Below are 26,294 nucleotides of genomic sequence, written 5' to 3' on the forward strand. Positions count from 1 at the left end.
CTTCAAAACAAGAAGCGACAGCAGGAGCTTGTCACTCTCGACACACTATTTAATCAACGCCGAGAGCTGTGAATAAAACTCATGCAGGTCAAGGCAACGTCTGACCCCGCAGGTCTTGCTGCTTCTTCTTCTCTGCCTGATTCAATGATTCGATGTGTACAAGAAGGTTGCTTATGTGGTGTCGCGTGTTGCTGTATGTTGTCATTTTCGTCGTAAAGGTTTGCTGGCAACTGGAAGGTTGTCGGTTAGATTCCCAGAGTCATCCTATCCAAGCGTCAAGAAGCAAGACGACGAGCTCCAAATGCTCTCGACGAGCTGGCATGCAAGGCTGCTGGCTCTCTTGCATTGTTGACAACACCGTCGGTGTATGAATACGTGTGTGACTGGGGGAAATGTGGGGCACTCATTGTAAAGTGCTTTGAGTGGCCAAAGGCTCCAAAGTGCATTCATAAATGCCGTCTATTTACCATTAACCATTCGTAAAAGATGTTAGATATAAAGCAGACCAACATGGCTAAATGAAGGTTCAACACAGGTAAATGAACGCCGTCCGCTGTCTTACCGGCGTGTAGCTGTGCACGCTGCCCACGCTGTTGAGATTAACGGACGCCAGACTCTGATCCGACAGGCTGTTGTTAAGGCTGCTCCGCGGACTGTCGCTTCCCTCCTGGTCCGTGTTGTACAACGCCACCTGGAATACAGTTCCACCATACATTAGTTCTGTTCGGAAATGTGTGTGCATGCCTGGACAGTATGCAAGCGACAAACACGGGTTGGCCATGCCTAACCAGGCTACCAGTGCATTAGCATTCTTCAGAAAGCAGGGGTTAGAGAGAGGAAGTTGTTTGGAATGTAACAGTAAACGGTGTAATTTACCATTTGATGGTTTATTTGTGTGCGTGTGCGTGCGTGCGTGCGTGCGTGCGTGCGTGCGTGCGTGCGTGCGTGCGTGCGTGCGTGCGCCGGTGTCACAGGCACACACTGTAATTGTGTTGGCAGTGCATGTAACAACTTGTTAAAGCAAAATATATACATTTCCTCCAGGTTTCCTTATTTCCCAGGCTGTAATTTTCAGTCAAGGCAGTCAACACCAACATAGTCAACCAGGGGCTCGCACTGAGCGTGTGAGCGGCTGTAGGGGGAGTTGAGGGTGGGGGGGGGGGGGGGGGGGGGGGGGGGGCGCAGATGGGTGAGAGTGGATGGACGGGTGGGTGGGTTGTTTAGGCTGGTGAGGGTGGGACATCCATAGCACTAAAGGTCACGGCACCGGCAGTGTCAGACACATCTGCTCACCGAGCGCAAACCGGCTTGGGACAGCTAACAAAGGTCTCCGGCGCTACGGAGCCGCTGACCTTTCCGCCGAGCTATGAAACCAGCCGAGGCACTTCAAAACGACAATCTTAATTATCCCTTCTCGAAAGTTTACTCCCCTACCGCTTCCGCGAATACCCCCCCCCCCCCCCCCCTGCGCCACCACCACCTCGCCTCCCATCCAAAATAAAGTCAGTGGATCGTTATTAGGGGCAAATGATGAGGGGGGATAGAGCACAACGGACACTCTGTACGATGAGCACAATGTCATCCACATGGAATAAGAACACTATGTAGTTGTATCTATTTTCCTTTAAGACGACTTCAAACATGTAACAAGAAGCAACAGGAATAGACGCAAACCGCATCAGTGTCGACATCCTCAAGGTTCATGACCGTGTGCCTTTTATAAAAGCCTAATAATAATAATTACCAGAACGGGCAGACAAAGAGCGGGCTGGCAGCCTACGGACTGATCACGCTGGCTGGCTGCAGAATGTGCAGCGTCACGAACCCAGCAGCCAAGTGGAGGAGGTGGAATATGGGAGTGTGCTTATGATTAAAGGAACATTTGGGAGGAGGAGGAGGAAGAGGAGGAATATTGGGGGGTTAAAGAGCAGCTCATTAGTCGACTCCAGTCCTTCTTCACTCAGTGTGGGCTTCACCGGGTTACCAGCACCGAGCCAGAACGACCCGATGAGAAACTAAGAAGCAGGGCTTAGCCTGCGCTCGTGGAGAGCGACAAAGCAGCCCTAACAGGCTAATCAAAACCAGCGTGCTGCCGAAATATTAACGAAAATGTGTAGCAGAGTCATGAAAGAAGCTTCAGTCTTGAACAGCCTCTCACCACAATCTATTTTTGCCTCTTCATATCCATACACTGTGTGATGATTGGGAAAAACCTCAGTGCTGTGGTTCTCACACACACGCACAGATACACACACACACACACACACCCACACAAAAGGCCCCCCGCGCCCGCCAGGGCCCCCAGAGAGGAGACGCCCACTTGAGCTTGCACAGTCACAGATGAACTCCCAGTCGCATCTCACCCACATACACAGATAGGCCGGTGCCAATTTATGACACATGCACACACAAACACATACACACACACTAACGTCGACATAAGCAGATTTGCATGTGCACAAAGCCAAGCTGGTGCCCACTCACATTTGCACAATGCGCACACAAACCAACCCACACACATGTACACAGGCGTGCACAAACACACACAAAAAGCAGCTTAAGCAAATGCTGATATCGTGTCTGCCGTTAGCTAGCAGGCTATCTAGCATTCTTCTCACCCTTGCAAGCTGTGCACAAACCAACATAGACATGACCACAGACACACACACACACACACACGAAGAAGAAGATTCTCTCTTGGTAATAACGCGTTTGGCGTTAGCGCTCTTGCTGCTGCGCTTAGCAGAGACTCAAGTTAAGGAGCCAGAGGTGCCTTTAACACGACGGCCTAATCTGGAGCAGGAGACTACGTGGATTATGAAATCAAAGCAGGATTGGCCCAGGTGTCTGCAACAATACCAGCCAGTGTTCAGCATGAGAGCCCCTCACCAACCCGTGGGACACAGAGAGAGGGAAAGAGAGAGGGGGGGACGAGGCAAAGGGAGGTGTGTGCGTGCGCTTGTGTGTAGGGGGGTTCTGAGCAAACACACTTAACAACAATCCCCTTCTCCCTTCATCATCGCACTCCAGTGCCAGGACTTTCATCTCAGCCATTCCCATTAAGCGGAGGGAGGGAGGAGGAATAGGAGGAGGAGGGGGGCAAAGAACAAGGCTTTCTGGGACATAAAGAAAAAAAAAAGGAAATAAAAGAGAAAAGAAAAAAAATGCCTACAAAGGGAAGTGAAAAGTCTTGGAGGAATGTCCAACAGTCAATGTTAAACTAGACCCCCCCCCCCCCTTCCCCCCCATGAACACACACACACACACACACACACACACACACACACACACACACACACACACACACACACACACACACACACACACACACACACACACACACACACACACACACACACACACACACACACACCTACTCCCCTGTCGGACCAATAAAAACTATATTGCTGGCATGTTGCTTCGGCATTCCTCCTTGACGCCCTATGCCATTGGTCGATCTGGAAGGCGGGAAATGAAGCGAGGGTGGGTGGAGAAGGGAACGGGAAGAGAAAGGAGGAGGTGGATAAGGGGGGGTGCAAAGAGAAGAAAACAGAAAGAGAGAGCGAGCCAGAGAGAGAGAGAGAGGGAATTCCTGTGGCTTGGCAAGGCAGGCTGTGCAGAAAGAGGCGTGGCCTGGCAGCGTGTTTACAGTGTAAGACGGTGAGAAACAAGCGCTCCTCGTGGAGTCTGGGGGTCTCAGAGCAGCCCCCTCCCCCCCACACACTCTGCTTTGTCTCTCGCTCGCTTTTGCCACGGCAGCAGATTTTGGTACTAATAAACAGCACACAAAAAAAAGACGGGTCAGCTGTATCACACACAGACACGCACACACATACACACACACACACACGCACACACACACAAACGCACACACAAACGCACACACAAACGCACGCGCGATTTGAACGGGATTTAAACTGACAGTTCCAGAGGCTTAATCTCCTCTCTGCTGCTCCTCTGACTCTACAGTTTGTAATGGTGGCTGCCGTTGTTGTGTCTGGCGTGCGCTTCACCAAACTCCCTCCATCTCACAGAGCAAGGGCAGCAGCCGTGGTAAGTGACTTTGCATGTGAACGAACGCGCGCCTCTGTCCCGATTGGTTCCCCGTCACCCGACTGCGTCTACGACATGCTCTACAAGCTCAGAGCTGTCACTCAGACAAAGCTAGCGTGTGTGCAGAGGCACACACCCGCGTGCACCCACACACACAAATAAAAAAAGAATGACAAAAACAGTATCATTCCTTTACATCAGTCTCACTACTTGAGTACAATCATGGCTTAGCAAACCACATGCACGCACACACATGTGCAAATCACATCTTTCCATCAACACCCAGATTTCCCCACCGACTCCCCCTCATCAGGTTTATCACCAAAATGAAATGAAATGAAAAGGAAGCTACTCTTTCGGTTGTTGTTGTTGGTTAAACGGGCCTCCAGAGAGAGCTGCCCTGTCTGAGCCCAGAGGACGAGGGCCTGGGGTTAAGAAGCCTATTTGAATTTCAGAGAGAGCCGCACACTTAGAACCAACAACAGCCAAATCGGCATCTGCAGCTTCTCCGCTCCGCCATTTATATATGCAAAGAGGTAGCGATGCACCGCAGCCTTTTTAATCACCGTGGATGTGTCGTTCAAATGTGTCAGTGTCAAGATGCAGGTAACAAGCCACTGCAGAGCGGCGAAACACTCCAGTCCGCCGCATGGCATGGACGTGGTCTGCTCACAGAGTTTAGCGAGGTGCCGAACATTTTTGCTTACAGTCGGCTTCAAAGATATCCGATGGCTGTGTGATACGGTCTTTGTTATTGGACCTTTGCATTGGGGATATTCTTTGACTCCAATATCCTCTTCTGGCCTGCTATCGAGCTAATATCAGGTTTCAGAGTCAACACGGCCACATTGCTGTAGCATGGAGCATGTGTTGGATGCACACACACACACAGACACACACACTCCCTGACAGCAGATGTATCCGCAGCGCCCCGCTCTCAGCCTCCGTGAACAGCGGGAGCGAGCTGAGGAGCGTGTCGCTTCAACCCATTCTGGTTTAGTTTTAGTCGAAGATCTGCGCGTGTGCGTTTAAGGTAAGCTATCAGCAAGCGAAAGAGGCCAAGCATCGGCACTGACTACACTTTTGGAACTAAACATAGCATAAGAAACCAAAAAATGATAGTCATAATCCAGATAAAAATCACTCGTAGCCAGAGAGAGACTGCTGCAGTGCAGATATGCGCGATTTCAGTGTGGGCTGTGCTGCAGTAAAGCTTTAGGCATATCCGCCTTTGAGTATGTGGATACGAGTGTGTAATGTATGCGTGTGTATGCGTGTGTGTATGTGTGTGTGGGTATGTGTGTGCGTCCCCGACTCTGAAGAGCTGGTGTCTAAGGGATGCAGTGCTGTGGGTGGTAGGAGAAGTGGGCGGGGTCAAGGTGCAACGTTGTAGCCAGGTGTGCTGGCGGATGCCGGATCGCTGGCTATGGAGAGGGAGAGAGAGGAGAGTGAGAGGGAGACGGAGAGAGAGCTACCTTGTTAGTCACAGTGTTGATTGCCAGCGTTGGAGAGGCACTTCCAGAGATCATACACTCCATCCCTAAAGACTCTGACTCCAGGCTGTACGGCGTGGAAGCCTGCAGAGGGAAGAGGGAAAGGGAGAGGAGGAGGAGCAGTGGGGGGAGGGTATTAGGGAGAGACACAAAAAAAGACTTGCCATTATTCAACGATCAAATACAGGTGATCTCACCGCAGGCAGAAATGTGGTGCGTGTGTGTGTGAGGAAGTGTGTGCGTGATGCCTATCCATCGACAGAATATTTATGCAGATGAATAAATTATAGGTGACAATGGATACACCTTTATATAGGTCACATTTGAGGCATTGTTCACCAAGAAGAGCAACCCCTTTTTTCTATCTCTCACACACACACACACACACACACACACACACACACACACACACACACACACACACACACACACACACACACACACACACACACACACACACACACACACACACACACACACACACACACCTTTCAGCAGCTCAGGTGCTCTTTCGAGGAGGGGGGGGGGGGGGGGGGGGGGGATAACTCATCCGTGCCTGTCTACCAAAAGTGCTTACTGTAAGAGGATTTGCTGCCAACAATACCATTTTTAATTCATGATAAACATAAATGAGATTTCACAAAACTCTCCATTTCGCCCTAATGGAATACCTTGTCGGCAGACGGCATGCATCAGGGGGTGTGTGTGTGTGTGGGGGGGGGTGTAGACTGCGTACGTGTCACAGTGAAAACACAAGCTCACACCTCTCGCGGGGTGCCATCTTGTTCTGTTGAGCCCTAAATGAACAACAGGCTGCTGCTGCATCAGAGGAGCAGGCTGACAGGCTAGATGCTGGCACTGGGGCGGCATACAGGCACGACATGAATGGAAGTCACAACCCATACCTTTCACTTTCCCTCTTAATTGTTTTTTTATATATTCACACAACGCTCATAACCCAGACCCACAGACACATGGTCTTGTGGGTGGTTCTGTGACCGCCTTTCTATTTTTTTAGAATGACGAGAGTTGTGTGTCTGTCTGTCTGTGGTTGTGTGCTCGTGTGGTGCAGTGACGATGATACCGGGTGTTGGATAGATAAGTGTGTGTGGGCGGGTACACGTGTAGCGGTCCTACGTGGTGTAACTATGCATGTTAGCATGTGTATTAATGAGAGTGATTCCATGTGTGTGTGAGTACATGAACACACTTACGTCAGTGTCTCTCAGCCGCACTGATGGGGGAGAAGGGTGTGCATGGGTGTGTATGGGAGTGTGTGTGTGCGTGCGTGTGCGCGTATTGGGAAGCCTCAGGGCCAGGTCAATCTGAGCTGCTCACTAAACCAGCACAGCTGAAAGAGACTCATCCATAATTAAAGACAAAGGCTCAGGCTCCAAAGTAACTGGCGCGCACACGGCTCTGCATTAATTGATGTTTGTTAAAAAAAACGAGTGCAGTATGCAATGTATGTAATGGCTGCCTGGGGCATAGTTTATTAATAAGGAGCCCACTTCATGACGGGGCTACTGGAGCTGGGTGGAGATGCAGCCCAGACGCATGCAGCCGGCAGCAGCTCCCACTGTGCGCCTCAGTGTGTGTCCACATATGGCAGGCATGACGAATAACAAGAGCAGAACTGTGTGTGTGTGTGTGTGTGTGTGTGTGTGTGTGTGTGTGTGTGTGTGTGTGTGTGTAAAACAGAGAGCGAGAGACAATTTGAGCGAGCGAGAATGAGAGAGAATGAGAGCGAGAGCGGGTGAGTCAAAGATTGAGTAAGAGAGAGCGCGAGTGAAAGATTGACTGGAAAACTGAAAAAGAAGGAGGGACAAGAGACACAGATAGTGATACACAAAAAACAAGCTAAAACAAGCAAAAAAGGGAAAAGACGAGGGACAGGGCTGAAGAGAGCGACGGTACAGGTACATAGAGAGCCAGTCCGAGGTATCCATGCTGTGTGCATCTCTGTGGACCCACCCTCTCTCCTGAACGAGGCCTCTTCTTTGGCCGAGTGGGCAGCGCGTCCTCCTTTGGGTTGGTGTCAATGGCCCAGTAGGAGCCCTGCAGAACAAGGACAGAGAGAGACACACACAATAGCTTCATTACCGAGCTTCAGACAAAAGCTTTAGCATCTCTGGGATGTTAGGGGACTGCTGCACTCAAGTGTCTAAGCTCAGGAGAACCGTAACCGCAGGACGTGACACAAGCAGACACTTTGCGTCGAGCGCAGAAAAAATAAAAAAAGTAATGAAAAAAAGATTCAGTAACACAACCCAGAGCCCACACTCGACGCACAAAGATTTCACTTCCATTTCTGTGGATTCAAGCCTTCTAACCAGAAGAATGTCATTGTATGCGAGTGTCTGTGTGCGGGCATGTGTGTGCGTATGTCGGTGAGGGTGCGAGTGCGTGCATGTGTGAGGATGCATTTATGAATATTTGTGTGTGCATGCGTGTGTGTAAATGTGCACCTGTACACTACATGCAGGGTGTGTGTGTGTGTGTGTGTGTGTGTGTGTGTGTGTGTGTGTGTGTGTGTGTGTGTGTGTGTGTGTGTGTGTGTGTGTGTGTGTGTGTGTCCTCCTCTGCGGCGGCTCTCTTGATGTAAGTGCAGCAGCAGAGACGGAAGCCGCCGGTGGTGAGTTGGTAAGCTCTTTTCTGCAGCTCAACTTCCTCAGCTCGGCGCGTGGATAAAGTGTTGTCAGTCGTAAAGGCAATCACCATTTGCCTCTGCCAGCACCTGTCAACCTCAGCCCCTGACACATCTTCCTCCACTGCCACCTCCTTCTTTCACTCCTGTCATCGCCTCCTAAACTACATTCTCCTCCTTCTCCTCAACTCCCAACTCCTGCTAAACCTCTACTTCCTCTCCCTCAACTGTGGTCTCATCTTCCACAATCGCCCTCTTCTCTTCCTCAACCCTTCTCCTCGTCCTCACCTCCTGGTTTCTCTTTAAACTCCAATCCTCTCTTCTAATGCTCCTGAAATAACCTTTTGGTCTCATTCTTTCCAACGCCAGCCTCCTCCTCCTCCTCCTCCATCTCATCCACCGCCCATCTCCGTCCTCCGTTCCCTGACCGACGCATCGACCCCGGCCCCGCCGGCCCCCGGGCCCTGCATGTTGCCAGTGCTAGCGCTGCTTTCTTCTCAGGTCTGAGCTAATCAAGTGGAGAAGAGTTGAGGCGGGCTCTAGGGTTGGCGCTCGCATTCCACATACACAAGCTGCATTATTTATCTCTTCATTCGGCCCCATTTAATTTATTTTTCAATGGTGCTCTTCCCCCGAAGCGAAAGAGCAACACGGCTTACAGTTGTAGAAAAAAAAAAATGAAATCTTCACCCTGAGGCAGTACAAGTTTGAAATTTTATTTTTAATATTTCATATGAAGCCCGATAAAATCTCAATTGTCTGGAGTGTGTGAGGTTGGGAGTCGGGACCTCTAAAATGACTTCCTTAGCATAGAGAATAATTGATATTTTCATCCAGAGATGGTCTGAACAACAGTAGAGGCCATAGCACTAGATGTACATAAAGAATTTCTTACAATGAATACACCAAGGCCCACTCTTGTTAACGCTAACAATACGCTTTTCCTCAAACCTCTTCCTTAGCTACTCCCGGCTCTGCTTGTTAAAAAGAAAACCTACAGGCTGGCCTATATTCTTCAGGGGGCCAAATTACAACTTTTAATATTTCCAAGGCTTCGGGGTCAATTAACATTTTCCTCGGGGGGAAGAATTATTCACAACGCAATCAAGCAAAGATGAAGAGGCTTCTCGTAATGATCTAGGCTACTGAGAAAATGCACGGTAAAAAAACAACAACACAACGCGCGCACCCACCCACACACACACCCACCCACACCCACACCCACACACAAAAAAAAGAGGGAAAAAACTCATTAGGTTCCTTGTGCGTCTGCCAAGAGGCTTTCAACGGTGGACAAACACACGTGCCGCCAACAAGGACGACGGGAAGGTTAAGCCGGCCACACCGTCGCGATCCCGGCATCTGTCCTGACACGGAACCGCCAGGGTTAACCGATTCAATTAGGTCTCCATTAGGATACATAGACAGAGACGTACGAGCCGCGCAGACGTGAAGAAATAAATAAATTAAATAGACACATAAATAAATTAATAAATTAATAAATAAATAAAAGCAGGGCCGGGTGGCGTTTCTTTTTAATTAGGGAGAAAAAAAAAATCCTTAAATTCAGTCCCTTGGGAGGAGGGCGGGAGGAAGGGAGGGAGGGAGGGAGGGAGGGAGGGAGGGAGGGAGGGTTCTACATTTCCCCGCAGTGCCCTCTGGGGACCTGCAAGTAGAAATAAATAAATAAACAAAACCAATATAAAGAGTTGCTAAATTATTCACCAATTTTATTTTTATATATTATATATATAAATACGTAGCCTATATATATATATATATATATATGTATGTACAGCTGCATAACGCAGTTTGTCCTCGGAGTGCATCACCAGGGCAAACCGCAATCATCTCTGGCCCCGCATGAAACAAAGGCGCCCGGCGTCGTGACGGATGTTTAAACAACGGGCCTCGATAACTCGCTTTATCAGCTGCGGCCGCAGTTGATGACTGAGCTCATTTTCATAAGCTGCCGCCAGTCCGTTAGGCCTGCGTGGATTCCGGCCGGTAAGGTCGCTTCCCCATTTTCTGTTTGCACACATGGCGTGAACCCACCGCTGGTTAGAGCGCTGTTATCCTCCTCCAGTATCTGTGCCGGTGGAGACTCAGTCAAAGTACGCGCGGAGGAGGGTGTTACGACTACTCTTACTCTCTTCACCTCCCAGGCACGAGGTGTGTTGTCGTACAACACCAATCACCATCGCTCACACCATCTCGGAGGGGAAGCGAGGCGGCGCGCGAGAGAGAGGGGGACACACACGCATCTCCTATCTCATCCAGCCAGCAGTTCTCGTATTCCTGCCATATTTCAATATTGATGCAACATATCAAGAGTGGCTAGCGTCTCTTTGAAGTTGTCTTCGGGGGTACGGGTGGGGGGGGGGGAGTGAGGAAAATTCAAAATTAAACATTAAGGATGCACGCGTGTTGGCCCTGCATTTGGAATGGGATCCATACAGCAATAGATTATTTTGTATTTAATGGAGCAGCTCCCAGGAGTGTCAATATCAGAGGATTACAGCAAAACATGAAATTAGCATTCAGTCCCCATCCTCTACAACACGTAGCGCCTCATGCCTCCGCCTGTCTTCAAGAGCGCGCGGTGTGTGTGTGTGTGTGTGTGTGTGTCTTCAAGAGCGCGCGGTGTGTGTGTGTGTGTGTGTGTGTGTGTGTGTGTGTGTGTGTGTGTGTGTGTGTGTGTGTGTGTGTGTGTGTGTGTGTGTGTGTGTGTGTGTGTGTGTGTGTGTGTGTGTGTGTGTGTGTGTGTGTGTGTGTGTGTGTGTGTGTGTGTGATTATTTGCACGGGTTCCCGAGCTTGCACAAGGTTCTCTCTGACATTGGTATGAAATTCTGTAGGTTGGGCCACAGTGCAGCGTATGCTGCGACCTATGCGCACCTAAACCACAATGCTAAAAAAAAGGTTAAAAGACTGAAAGTAGCCGCAAGATAACAGAGTACCCAGAACCACCGGAGAACGCTGCCACGGACGCAGAGCTCGTTGCTCTCTAAGAAATAGTCAATAGTCAATACATTGTTTCTCCTAAATGCAGCAGTGGTGCAGCGCTGCCGCTGGAGAGCTTACAGCCCTGCAATCACACACTCAAGGTTTCTTTATGAAGTTTTGTCTCACGCTGAATTCATATTATTTTTAAATACCGTAATTGTATTAGTGTAGAATAATATTTGTGTTATTTCATTAATTTAAATGCATGCATCATACAGGATTCTCCCTAAACTTTGCAATGGTGGAGCCACCCTGGCCTGCACCCTGCTCCTCCACCATTCAAACATATAGGTGACGTTGTTGTTAGGCGACACTGCAGCACTAGCGCTATTCATGAGTATGCAGAGGGAGGCACACATGCACTAATACCGGATGCCAGATCACCAGAAGAAGAAAAAAATACTATGTAAATAGTATATACCAATACTATTAATAAGAATGTTATTATCACTAAGTTAAAGCATGTTACCATACAACATATACCATTAACAATTTAATAAATACAGCCCCGGCCCCCCGGCTGCATTGCGTGAGTGGGCGTGAGCGCCTGCACCACAATCTAAAGGAATGCTGCATGGTTCCCCAATGGACCCCACTCAATTGTGACATTGTCATTATTGCCATTAGAGAAATACTGTTGAAAGACACCAACAGCTTGTTGTGCTATAGGAGAATAGGAAACGCAAGACGATGCTGTAGATGGCATTAGCTCACGAATGGCTTGAGACTCAATGTATGACCATAAAACAGAAAAAAGTAGAACAAGTGACTTAACAATAGCGAGTACACAAGATGGTGTGGAACAGAAGGAACAGTATTATGAAACCCAGGCGGTTGGATGGCTGCAGATTGCAGACTGAAAATGTTTTTTGCAACATTAACGACTAAAGATTGTTATGTTTCTATTGTCTGCATCAGACATGGTGTAACAATGTAACACAACAACATATAGTGTGCCAGGGTTGAATGTTGTAATGCAATATACGTTGTTGTTCTTGTTCACCAACAAGACTGATGCCGATGACGTGAAGACTTTGCACAAGCTTGCACAACGCAATTAAATCACATCTCTGTCCTGCGGTTATTACACGTTTTACATGAAACTGGGTCGCATTACGGAAATTAAGTTGGTAGCTTTTGGAAGTTTCAGCAACATAAATTGTAGCTTAATTAGTTGATATGACTTAACTGGTGCGTGTAGTACACTGCTTTATATGACAAACTTCCATTATGGTTTCATCAGCAAGATTTCGCTTTTTAGTTGTATCATCTTATTTAATAAAAGTAAAACTTATTTAGTCAAATAAAATCAAAACCAACCCCAAAAGCCATCAACTGTCAACGTGGGTGTAGATAAGTAGTGGTTTTTGCATGCAAAGCCCTGCAATTCTGCAGGGTCGGAAAGGTTCAAAATAGATTATCAGCATACCATGCATTTCCAGACTGAAACCTGGCAGACACTCAAAGTTAACACTATGGGTTTTTTCCTCGCCACAGAGCATACAGTACAAGAACGTTTCGCAATCGTGGATAGTGGCCCAAGGCAATGTCAGAACTGTGGATTCTAGCCTCCACCCCAAAAATGATAATTTCTCAGAATCCTGAATGTCAGCAGTTGGAATTCATAGAATCAGAAAGAATAGAGCCGTCAACTCACCTTCCCTGGGTCATCTTTGGAGCGAGGCACTTTGAGAAAACACTTGTTCAATGACAGATTGTGCCGTATTGAGTTCTGTAAGGGAGGGGGAGGAGGGGGGGGGACAGAGAAAGAGAGCAACGTTAAGTAATGTTGAACAAGGTTGCATGGCGATGAAGACAAAGCTGAGCTGGATGTCAAATCAGGCTGTCAATCCTATTATTTACATCAAGGTCGAGGAGCTCTCGACTGAAAAAAAAACCTCAGCTTGTGAACCAATGAAGGACTTTGATTTGACACGTGCACATTGAAACAGCACATTGATTGTGCAAAGAAAGGAAAAAACGAACAAAAGGAGAAAACTGGAAAGAATATTCCCCGCCCGAAAATATCCCTCCAACTAAAGGCACGCTGGTTGCACAACATATCGAATTCCACGGGTGCCAGAAGTATGAGCCAGGAGGAATCCCAGAGTGGGACGACTGCTGATACCCGGCCCTAATATTAATTAATGCTCCAGCAGGCTCCTGAGGAGGCAGGAAATAAATTATGCAGATCATTCTGGAAGTTAACTCATTACAGCGTTAGCAGCCTCGTTGTCGATGCTAGACGGGGAGGCTCATCCATCTGTCTGACGGGGAGGGGTTTCAAGTGGGCCGGCTGACTGAACATAAAAAGCTCACAGCCCTGGGTTAACCGACCACAGCCAGGGCCCTCACAACCAGCTGGAAGTCGTCCAGGGGACCTTGGTATATACTGGGGGCCGCCAAATGCACGCGCTCCACTACTTCACCGAGGTGGAGTGCCATTGACAGATGGCCACACTACAAAAAAAGCTTCAGGATCCTCCCATGAGTTGAATGGATACGTGAGATGAGTAGCATGTGCGGTGATGGTGCACGTTATGCGTGTATGTGTGAGAGAGTGGTGAGAGGTAGACGGAGAGAGGTAGAGGTAGAGAGGGAGGTAAAGAGAGAGAGAGATAAAGAGAGAGAAAGGTAGAGAGAGAGAAAGAGAGGTAGAGAGGTAGAGCGGTAGAGAGGTAGAGAGGTAGAGAGGGAGGTAAAGAGAGAGAGAGATAAAGAGAGAGAAAGGTAGAGAGAGAGAAAGAGAGGTAGAGAGGTAGAGCGGTAGAGAGGTAGAGAGAGAGAGAGAGAGAGAGAGAGAGACGGACCCCCGAGCACATAGGGTAGTGGCTGCTTGCACAACACTAGAGACAATAATACCTCAGCAGAGACAGTAATGACAGCCTCCTAGAGCTGTCAGTCTTGTTGTTGAACCCTACACCTGCCCTTCCCCCCCCCCCCCCCACCGCCTTCCATCACCGCTACCCCTCCCCAACTAATGTCCTTACAAAAACAGCAAGGCTGGTGTGGTAGAAGCGGTTCCCATCTCGTCAAATCGAGGCGCCTGCCAGAATGGGAAGAAAGAAAAGTTGCATACAGAACCAAATATAAGGAATGGTGAGAAAATACTTTAGTCCAAAGTTGTTGGGGAACGGCCTCATTTCATTTTTTAAGTGTGAATACTGCCTATATTAGGCAAGATTGTCTCACTGTTGGTTGTCTAACAGCTGATAGGATCTGGGTTCGAACCTGACATCTACCCTGTAGGCATCCTTGAGTGAGACCCATAGATGACCATGGCATGTCTCTCACAGTATTCACAGTACGTCCCTTTGGCTGCAAGTATAAATTTTCAACTCATTACTTATGCCGTCTTGGCTCAGGTGTTAAAACTGATACGTGCTGGGGAGTAGGCATACCTCAATGTTCTGGTCCAAACCGTTTGGATCCACAACAATCAACAAATATCCAATACAACAAACATGAATAATTGGACATCATAATTTTTATACAAATCAAAATCAAAATACCAAGTCCCCCCGTGGAATCTGCGATGAATCACTGTGCACAGAAACGAAATAGAATTAGAGAACTAAAATCTCAAAGGAGCCTGGTATTCCTTTGAGTACACTGGGAGTGTGTGGAGCCCACCAGGGTCACGCGGGGCACATGAAGGCTGTGCGGACCGGCATCGCATCTAGAGCACCCTCTGCTGCGGTCATTCAATACCCAGTCTGCGGAGGCAAGTCTAGGCCGACCCAAGGCCCGGCTGCATGCAGAATAAATACAGCCGGTGCACTGACAGCCCGCTAAGCATAGCCTTAGTGCTGTCAGCTGCATCCTCAGCCCGACCAGCTGCCTGCCCGGGGTCCCGCTGCACAAGTTTCTCTCTCCTCCACCCACCACCACCACCACCACCACCCCGCCCGCCCGCCACCTCTCGCTGGCTGGTAAGTCAGACGCGAGAGCAGGTAAATAAATCAATGTGGGCCTGGGAGTAATGGGATCGTGCATAGTGTATAGGGGACAAAGTGTTTCGAAGCCCTCGTTTTAGTGGGGCCCGAGCGGCTTTTAAAACCGCCAGACATGTCTTACCAGGAAAGTGTTACAAGAGAGAGAGGGAGAGGGAGAGAGGGAGAGAGAGAGGTGAAAGGGATGGAAGTTCTAAAATGACATTTACCCCATAAGTGCTTAAAACCGGAGAGAAACCATTTTTTTCCCTGTCACAGGCTAGAGTGTTTGTGTATATATAGTGTGTGTGTGTGTGTGTGTGTGTGTGTGTGTGTGTGTGTGTGTGTGTGTGTGTGTGTGTGTGTGTGTGTGTGTGTGTGTGTGTGTGTGTGTGTGTGTGTCTTTGTGGTTCTGCCCTGTGTGTTTGCGTTCCACACAGCAGTTGCTGATGTCTCGCTGCAGATTGAAGTATGGCCCTCACGCGGGGGGAAAGATGTGGCTGTGTCCATTACGGGCCCTCTAGTGGGCCCCTGAATCATTTATAGCGTCCAGCAGCCCTGGCCCTGTGGCTGCATTAGAACTTTACTTTTTAATGAACTCCCTCCCTCCCTCCCAGGCCCCTTCCCTCATGTTTCGGGAAGGGGCTACAGCCTGCATTGTGTCACGACAATTCGTTCTCTCTCTCTCTCTCTCTCCCTCTATTAATGGGGGGCCCTTGATGGCAGGAGAGGTGAAGCGCAGCAAACCAAGAGCCGTTTCAACAATGATGAGTGCGGCAGCTGGCAGCAGGGTGAGGATGAGGAGAAACACAGCAGACATCAGACAGTGACTTTCGGCTGGATGCGAGGGAGAGCGCCGTTCTCCCGTGCGCACCCTGCCTGTAAACGGGAGCCACCAACGCTATGACATGTTGACGACATAAAACTCCCACTAATTACGGTTAAACATGTCAGCGTTGTGTGTGAGCGTGTGAATGCGCGCGCGTGCGTGTGTGTGCGCGTGTGTGTGAGTGTGTTACACAGTACAGTGAGTGCGCCAGGGAGTTGGATGCGGAGTCTATAGATGGAAGTCAGGAGTGGAAGCGAAAGGGGGTCGGTGGGTGTAAACAGCAGTACAGCAAAGTGAGTCAGACAGAGCTCACTGCAGGGGTCCTGGCAAAGTGCTGCCCAGCATCTACCTGCTACCCCCACAGAGCACTCCTAATCCAGCCTCAGCACAAGCTCTGTGTGTTTGTGCGAGTGTGTGTGTGTGTGTGTGTGTGTGTGTGTGTGTGTGTGTGTGTGTGTGTGTGTGTGTGTGTGTGTGTGTGTGTGTGTGTGTGTGTGTGTGTGTGTGTGTGTGTGTGCACCCTTGTGTATGCATGTATAGACCTGTGCGTGTGCTCCGATCATGTGTAGGAGGAGCAACCTACGCATGCGAGCGGACACACACTCTGCAAAGGTAGGGGTCTGCTAACGAACGCAGATGATTTAAACCACCGGGACAGCGGTGGAGGCGTTAACAGCTCCCCCACCCCCCACCCTCCCCGTCTTCATCCTCTTCTCCCTCTGCCGGCTCCCTGTGCCTCAACAGAAGGAGCACCCGGGGGCGGAGGGGGGAAGGAGGTCGGACTGACCTCGACGTGCGCCGTGTCAAACGTTCAGAGTGAGCCGAAGGGACAGGCCACGTCAGGGCAGCGCTCCTCACAGATGGGGTCAGAGGAAGGCATGGGGGGGGGCGTGGGGGGGACAAGACAGGGCCACTTGATGCATCGCAGCACACACACACACAAACACGCACACACACGCACACACACACGGGCACGCACGGGCACGCACACAGAGAAACAAGCACAGGTTGACACACAGGAGGGAGTGGTTAAAAAGGATCAAACAAAGACACCTTGTTCATTAATCAATGCCTCCTCCAACCCAGACTTATCACCTCATTCCACCTCTTACCATTGCAATGCCTAACTAAAAATTAGACGCACCGAGCAGACAATCACACACAGCCACAACCACACATTGGTACTGAGAATTGTCATGAGTCACTCGAGTCACTCGAGGTAAGAGACCTGGAAGGAAGTCTTTCTACCAACACCATACTGCGAAAAGAAACACCTTTTATGTCTAAAACCTCTGCTGTGAGAGGGGAATTAGCAGAGTCAGGGAGTCAGCAGGTTGCTCAAAAGCAGCTAATGAGACGCTAAAGGCGAGGTATGATGAGCTACGGTGGAGCAACGTTCACCAGCGTTGGGGCCGGGGTTAGGTCGTCATTAGGACGGGTCGACAAGGGGTCGTGGTTCAGAGCTCGCTGTCAAAGCCCCCACTTTAAACTGCCATTTTGCCATATTCGCATATTTTTCCAAAGAAAGGGGCATGAGAATTCAGTGCAAATTTACAAAATAAGGTAAATTGAATTTCTTTCTACACTTCTACATTAATGTGCTGATTTTGTTCGGTCCCTATTATGTTCCTTTTCTAATTTAAATTTGATGTTAAGATGCCCATGTGATGGATAAATGTCATTAATGCATCTTAACTATAATCTACCAAAAATAAGGACAAATTTGACAAACGTCCTTACATCGCATGGCGTGACCTCAATCCTGACGTGCAGTAAAACTATGAATGGACGAAGATGAAAATTATCTGAACTGGTATTCCGAGATGCTGGTCTCTAAAGTGGAAGCAGCTCAGTGGGCGGACTGGAGGAGAAGGAGAACAGCGGGAGGCTGAGAACACAGGACCAGTGAGAATCTGAGATGACAAGCCAAGGTGCAGTTGGCAGGGCTGCGCGCGCACACACACACACACACACACACACACACACACACACACACACACACACACACACACACACACACACACACACACACACACACACACACACACACACACACACACACACACACACACACACACCAGCAAGAGCGGAAGTTGCGATAGCACAGGTAGATGGCTCTGTTTTTGGAGCATGATTATTTAAAAACGAGACCCTCATGACATGTCCGCCAACACACGCAGTACACCTCAGCCTCGAGGGAGATTTGCACACAGCCCATGGAATGTATCACCTCGCCAGTCTGGCTGGAGTGGGAGTGGGAAGGTGTGTGGGATGCCACTGCAGTAACTCTCCAAGGCACCACTTTTAACATTTACAAGCTGTCAAGAGACACACACACACCGACCCAAAACGTATGCACACATAAACAAAAAGTGTGAGTTTGACTTTGTCCGGCGGCAATCAGCCAGGCTTTAATTTCTGGTAGCGGCGCAGAGAGAAGCGACCCCCCTCTGAGTGCCACGCAAACAAGACTCCTTTGATTGATGGTGTAAAAAAATTATAACTGTGGAATAAGCAACTAGGCATTTTTCGCAGGCGCATTGGGCCTTACACTTTCTACTTCATGCCCAAACCCAAGCTCCCTCTACACACACCTTCACACCTACAGCTATAGGAAACACTGTGGATGCTGCTTCCATATTGGACTATTTATTTGATTGTCTTGATAGCCTAAGAGCCCTTGAGAATGCTTGTCGCTATTACAGTAGAAAACCTTTTCTACGAAAAGAAAACCGGACCCAAGTCACAGTATCTATTGAGCAACACATTGATTCGTTGACCCCTTCCCAGTAACACAACCTCCACCACAGATTCTCTGCCAAACGGATTGGCGGACACGTCCCAAACACACCTCTCACTAAAACTCTGGTCTGTGTATATGATCTTCCATGAGCCTTCGACGTAAATCAATCTAACTTTTACTGACCAGTCATTTTGCATAGGTATTGCATCCTTCAATAGTCTCACAAATAAGACATTAGATACATAGAGGTTGATGAGCTCAAATCTAGGTGAACCGGGAATTTCCCTTTCTTTTTCTTTATAGTTGTTTTGCCCAAAAATATTGCTGGAGACAGGAATCTGTAAGTTAATAATAGGCAAACACGCACTTGGCCAACAGTAGAAATCTATCAAAAAAAGTGTTTGTAAAGGTGGCTGGTTTCAAATCAACCAAAAAAAATTGGACTGGCCACTGTAGGAACACACTTTTGGTCTGAAAGCTTCATCCTATTGCACTTACAAGTTTTCTGCAGTAAAATATCTGCACTATATACCATATACAACAAAACAGGAAACAAGGCCCAACGCCATCCCTCACCACTTCTTGTATCCGACCAAGGCTATGTGCAGGCTCCCTACATAAGTTCTGCTATGACGTAGAACTGCTGGATCCGAGATTAAATCTTGTAGGACTCACATCAGCCATCACAAAACCCTTATAGTTCTCCAGTGGTATATATATGAAGGCTATGAATGAAGCACCAAGGATGTTCCCTTTTCAGCAGGCGCCAGCTTGGTTAAGGCCCAAAAACTCCAAAAGAAATGTCCTGAACTCAATCTGCCTCAGACGCACACAGACCACACACCCCTTTTCCCTACCTGCTTTGTTGTTCTAAGGTCAAACTCAAAATGGTTCGGCACAAACTCTAGAGAGGCAAACATTCTAGTAGGGAGCTTTTCCTCTCTAGGATCACTCAAGGTTGCACCAGCTTGAATGCTGGGTTTTAAATTCGAGCATTCCCTTTACGTATCAGGAGTTGACTGCTGATGATTTGTAAAGCTGCTTTTGGAGGAGAAAAAAAAAAAGGAAGAAAATGGATTCACTTAACGCATCGCTAAATGACAGTTCAACAGGACGACAGAAGATCTGAACTGCTCGTAGCGAGACGCTTTTAATCATATTCCTTCAAAAGAGATCCCTCTCTTCCACTGTATGCCTCTCTCTCTCCCCCCACCCCACTCTTTCTTTCACTCTAGCGGAGCAAACTACAGCGTACGTGCATACAGTCAAAGGGCTTTCCACAACCTTACACTCTGCTGCATGCCCCAACCCAACCTCTCAGAAGACACCCTTTCACACGTGCTGCGGCACAACAAGACAACGCAGCCATGAGAAACACCTTCGATGCTGCTACCACACCTGACAAATTACTTGATAGTCATAATAGTATAAAAGCACAGAAGATGGCTTGTCGTAATTACAGCAGAAGACTTTTTCAACAAAGGAAAACAGGGCAAGAGTCATTTAGAGCAATGCATACACCCGTTATTGACTGGATACATTGACCCCTTTCCAGTAGCACAACCTTCATCTCCACCACATGGCACAACAGATTCTCTGCCAGACCACAGAAACAGCGATACACTTTAACTACAACGGACCAAACCTCACGCATCCAGTTAAGATGCCGAGAAACCTTACGCCCACGCTCCACTGGGAAACTATAATGATTTTCAACTTGACTTCATTTTTCTTCAAAGGCCTCCTTCAGCATCTACGGAGAAAAGTGTTGGCATGGTAGGTTTGCAACCTCTCAGTGTCTGCTCTTTACAAACTCATGTAGTCTTAATAAAACGTGAACGCTCCCGTCAGTGGCAAACTGCATGCCAAGGTGAAATCGGTAGGATGCATTAAACAACTCTATTACCACGAGCGAGGCTAACTCAAGCTCTGTGCGACAGTCATGTGGATGGCCACGGCTGAAAAATCATTGTGATGGCCACCTTCTGCTAACTATACCCAGGTCATCCTGTGGAGCACATTGAGGTATCACAGTAATTAAAACTCAATAGCCACTTCTGCAAAAGCAGATGACACCATCGGGAAATTGTTTAGCCCCTCGACAGTGAGCTTTTTGGCAAAATGAAACACATTTTTCACTGGTAGGTCAGGGTTTTTATAATGAAGGCAATTCATGCATAAAGAAATTGGACTGCTCAGCAATTACAGGTGTGTCTGCGTGTGCGCGTGTGTGTGGTTATACACACGTTTGTGTACAACAGAGATAATAATCTAAATCTGTGCTGCTGGAAATATGGCCAGGAAGAAATAAAACAACTCCCCTCTTGTGTTTAAAATTAAAATACTGCATCGTTCTTTTAAGTTCATGAAAAAATCTGACATCAACTAGTAGGGCTGTTCAGTATGACGATATCCACCGGGGAACGGGAGAAAATAGTCGATCAATACATATTTCCCTCTTTCGTTCCTATCGCTATTTTTACTTGACGGCAGTATTGTCATTGGGACCCTGCTTTACGTTCCTTACAATCGCTCAACGAACACTAGAACAAACATGGAGGAGCATGACACAGATGAACGTTGTCCCAACAGTCCGAGAAAGATCAAGAGTCAAAAGATTTGGTCTACATGCGAGGGAACCGATGAGAGGGCTTGTTCTGGAGAGCCGTTGATTTTGACAATTGCGTCCGAGAGAGGTTTGGTTTCTCAGTATAACACTACGGTGTGTGTGGGTGTGTGGGTGTGTGGGGCTCCGTCTGAGCAGCCGTTTATATCGATGTCCGTGTCTGAGTAAGGGTTAAGCTCAGTATAACCCCAAGTTGTGTGGTGCATATCATATACAACATTGAACTCAACGATGGTACTGTAAAAGTGTCACAAAGTTGCCATGGGTCATAACACGCCCTCCTCATCCTAGAACCCTCAGCCATAAACACTTTAAAAAAATCAAATTTTGTGTTCGAGTTACAGCTGAAACAGTTGGTTCACTCACACTTCAATAACGGACCAATGGACGAGCAGTTACTCCGCATACTTATTTAGTTTATTGGCTGCAGTACTGGAGAATTATAAAAACAGATTGATTTACTTTTTACTTTTTTTTTTTTTTTACTTTTTCATATTTTACGTTCATATACGTTTATTTGGTTTATTGGCTGCACTAATGGGTATTTCTTAACTTCAAACAGAGGGTCGTTTACTTTAATAAACTGCACTTTAATTTGTTATGTTGGTTTAATATCCTGATTAGATTTTTTCTCCGTTTTGCAAAACGTCATGAGGCATGTGGTTATTTTGTGAAGACTTTTTTCCCCATAGAATTGACAGACACATCATGATACATATCAATATCGTGGTATGAAATTACCCATATTGCGTTCGATTATGTCCGTATTGCACAGACCTATCAACTAGGGCTGGGCGATATGACGATATCATACCATGGACGATATGAAAGTGTCTACCGGGAGAGATTTGGCCATATCGTTTATACCGAGAGAGAAAAAAAATAAATAAAAAAAAAATTATATTGCACTGCACTGACTGAAGCAAGGCAGGTGTGAGACTCACCTTTTAACTTGAAAAAAAATCTCATTTGTATTGAAGAAACAGTTCTATTTTTACCACCAGCTATTTGCACAGCACATAACTTTATTTTATAAGTGTATAATTAGTATTTAAAATATTTGTGTGATGCTGTGATTTTTATTTTATATTACACTGCACTGACTGACAGCCAGGCAGGTGTGAAGCACACCTTTAAAAAATTGTTTTTTGTATTGAAAAAAACAGTTCAATGTTTACAAGATGTTTGCACTATATGACACTGCAGTAAATGACAGATTGTTCGCTACTTACTCCTTTGTAAGCATGGAAATTCAAGTTCAAAATAAAAGAAAAAAACGGATCAAATGTGAAGTATGGTTATTTTAAGCCATTTATTATTTTAATTGACTTAAAAAATACCATATTGTGATATATATCCATATCTTGATATAAAATTACTCATATCGTGATATAAGATTTTGTTCATATCGCCCAGCCCTACTATCAACTAGTATGACCAAAATGAAGAGCTTAAGACAACGTTCACCGCAATGAAAACTATTTCTATGAACTGTTTAACTCAGGCTATATCTTTCAGGGAACCCAGACGCATGCCAACATAAAATTAAACAAGAAAGAGGATTTGAGAATATTTCATTTTAGACAAACAGAATTGATCCAGACTGAGCAGAAATTAGCAGTCAAGCAGGGTCAAATTAGTACTTTCATTGAGGAAATGTGTTCGTAACCGTTTAAAACGTTGGCCACAGTCTGTGTGGATCTGAAACTAACCCAGATTCAGTCTTGGTTTCTGAAAGCTACTATAGCTTTATATTAGAATAACCCTGTACCAGTTTTCTTCCCATAGAAAAGTACCAAAAATTCAAAATTATACAATTGATGTCGAAGATGCATTGATTGGATGTGAAGTCAAGGGGAGCTTCCTCAAATGAAGCCAAAAGTAAACAAAACACTTTGAAGGCCTGGTACCAGGTCCCCATATGAAGCCATAAAATATATCACAAAAACATTGGTGGACACATCGCCACCAAATCCCTCCCCAGCTAAACCACGGGCTGTGGGCCAGATCCTCCACAGAGCCTACCAAGTAAAGCAGTCCTACTTTTTCTGAGAAGTAATTTTGCCGAGGGTAATCCAAGGATATTGCATCCTATAGAACTCAGACAATAGACTGAGCCAACACAAACCCTTCTCCAGTGGAATATAAGAAGGTTATGAATGAAGCACCAAGGATGTTCCCTTTTCAGCAGGAGCCAGCTTGGTTAGGGACCAAAAACTCCGATAGAAATGTCCTGAACTCAATCTGCCTCAGACGCACGCAGACCACACCCATTTTCTCTACCTGCTTTGTTGTTCTGAGGTCAAACTCAAAATGGTTCGGCAGAAACTCCAGAGAAGCAAACGTTCTAGGGAGCTTTTCTCCCCTCTAGGTTCACTCAAGGTTGCAGCCCCTAGCTTGAATGCTAGGTTTCAAATTCGAGCATTCCCTTTACGAATCAGGAGGTGGCTGCCGCAGATTTGTAAAGCTGCTCGGGGAGGAGGATAAAAAAAATACTGATTCACTTAACGCATCACTAAATGACAGTTCAACAGGACGACAAAAGATCTGAACTGCTCGTAGCAAGCCGCTTTTAATCATAGTCCTTCAAAGAGATCCCTCTTTTCTGCCTCTTCCACTGTGTGCAACTCTGTCTCTCTCTCTCTCTCTCCCTCTCTCTTTTTCTTTCATTCTTGCAGAGCAAACTAGCGACGAACAAGCACACAGTCAAAGGGCTTTCCACAGCGTCTGGTGATGCTCCACTACTGCACTGAGCAGCAGCAGCAGCACAACCCAGGGGGCTACACCCTGCAGAAACACTACTATTATTTCTCCCATTACCCGAGCCCTGCCAGTGATGGGCACAGCTCTATTAAGTGGATTATTATCCACCAACATCCAACATCTCTGACCTTCTACAGCCTTGTCAATGCAAACGGCATCAGAGTGGAGAAGAAATTACGTACGTGGACGGAAACAGGTAGGACAGAGTGAAAAGAAACACCACTTCGGTCAATAGAATATGGTAAATAATGCACATTAAATCAAGACATGCAGAGATTCAAATGGTAACACGGTTTGAAAATGTGAACTGTCCAATGTCCCCCTTACTCGTCTCACACACGTCTTTACCATGGGCCTGAATGCAAGCTCCGTGAGTTAAGTCAGTCCTGTGATAAAAAATAGAAACAACTGACTGTGTTTTAAACGGGGAGGAAAAAACACAGTACCACATGCTTGAGGCAAACTGTAAAACTACTCTAGACGAACATTATCTGCAGAGAAATCTTTCACAACAACTCCACAAATTGCGTCTGGCTCTCTTGAGTGACGAAGGCGTGCTTCTCTTTCTCCTGTGCTGTGAGGAGCTCTCCCTCTCTCCTGCTCTCCCACGACCCCACCACCGTCCCTCCCTGCAGAGGCAGTGCAAGGCCATGAAAGATTGGAGGCAAAGCGACGTCCTCTGGTTTATCCTCCCTGAAAGCCTTCGCATGCTCTCAGTTCCACATGAGGGATCTGATGAAAGCTGTTTGTCAGTGTGCCACTTAATTATCAGCCAGGAGAGGGGCCGTCCGATGCCGTTCTCCGACAGCGGTCCTCAGCAGCAGACTACACTGCCCCACTCACAATGGGGATCCTACTGAAGCTGCCAACAATGACAAGATAGCGTCACCACACTATTTAGGAGGTAGACGAATGGTGTAGAAAACACAATGTATTTTATTCTCCCATCTCCCTACATATATTTTGTCCCGTGTCTGACCTTTAATTTCTAAACTAAATGTGCATTTATTGTTTAGTATTGATCAAATAAAATCAACCAGAATAGACCATAAATGCATAAGACGGCAGAGAAACAAGATTTGATCCTGCTGGAAAAAATCTGCTGATGGTTTGCATGAGATTTGATCTCCCTCAGTCATTTAGTATTTCTTGCTCCAGGAGATCTCTAGATCTCGCTCTACGCACTTTGACCTTCAAAAAGTCATATTATGTCAAGCCAAGTTGTCCATTACGGCTACGAGATTTGAAGATATTCTGTAGAAAAGAAAGGAACATTGTCATCCTCATTCAGTGTTAATTTGACCAGGAAACCGAATCATAAAACAAAACAAAGGCAAGGTCATCAATCGTCACCAGTAATCAGTGTAAACGTTTCTTTGGGTCATTCTGACATCAAGAAAACACATAAAAAAAACACTAACTACTGATGGGAGAAAATCTATCAATTTCTACGGACAAATATTCATCACTCAATGGCCTGGTTCAAAAGACTTAACAGATGCATTTACTCGGCTGATATTTAATAAATATGTTCACAAAGGAATGCAAAACCACATTGTAATCCCCATTTTACTACCGTTTATAAATAAACCCATTTTATTTCTCTCTTTTGTTTGCAAGATGCGGCTGCCCTCTCTAAGGGAATCAGAGAGCAACAGCCCAGCAGTCCATTAGCCAAGTTAATGCAGAGCTGCCAGATCCACTGACCCATAAATAATGCATTGCAGTGGTCAGGAGAGGCCAGCCACTTCCATGCACCCCTCCATCCCGTTACATGGCCACATTAATAGACTAATTCAGAGGCAATTAACTGGTGGGGAAAGGCTGTGGCCTTGCAGCCGCTGAAGAGCTCACAGCAGGGCTAGGATAACGCACACACACACAAAGAAGCCATTTGTACGAACAAAGAATCTGCCCTTCCGACACTGACCGCAGTTAAGGGGGAAAAAGGGAAATGTATGAATATCACTCACATCAGTTATTATGATTATTCATTGAAACACTGTACGGTAGCCTTGGGCAAGACATTTAGATCAACCCCTACCCTCCCCCCTGCATTATGGCGTGCCAATAAAACACGAGCGGTGATGTCATCTTGAGCACCTTGCCGACAGAACCAGTGTAAGCATGGGCAGCAGAGGACAAAGTCCGAAACGCTTACGCCGCCGTTCACTCCCAAATGTAATTCCAACCTGTTTTCCTTT

The 26,294-nt window shown here is 47.1% G+C and overlaps 1 protein-coding gene across 1 annotated transcript in view; it reads right to left on the reverse strand.

Annotated features, from left to right (window-relative positions):
* foxj3 (forkhead box J3) overlaps positions 1–26,294 on the reverse strand; it is a 74,583-nt gene that overhangs the window by 13,250 nt on the left and 35,039 nt on the right. Inside the window, exons 3-6 of the mRNA XM_056605269.1 lie at positions 12,855–12,929; positions 7,521–7,604; positions 5,529–5,630; positions 563–691 (exon numbers count right to left, since the gene is read on the reverse strand). Coding sequence (XP_056461244.1) covers positions 563–691; positions 5,529–5,630; positions 7,521–7,604; positions 12,855–12,929 — 390 coding nt within the window. The remainder of the gene's footprint in view (positions 1–562; positions 692–5,528; positions 5,631–7,520; positions 7,605–12,854; positions 12,930–26,294) is intronic.

The sequence above is a fragment of the Gadus chalcogrammus genome, chromosome 13, assembly GCF_026213295.1.
Source record: "Gadus chalcogrammus isolate NIFS_2021 chromosome 13, NIFS_Gcha_1.0, whole genome shotgun sequence".
Lineage (NCBI taxonomy): Eukaryota > Metazoa > Chordata > Actinopteri > Gadiformes > Gadidae > Gadus > Gadus chalcogrammus.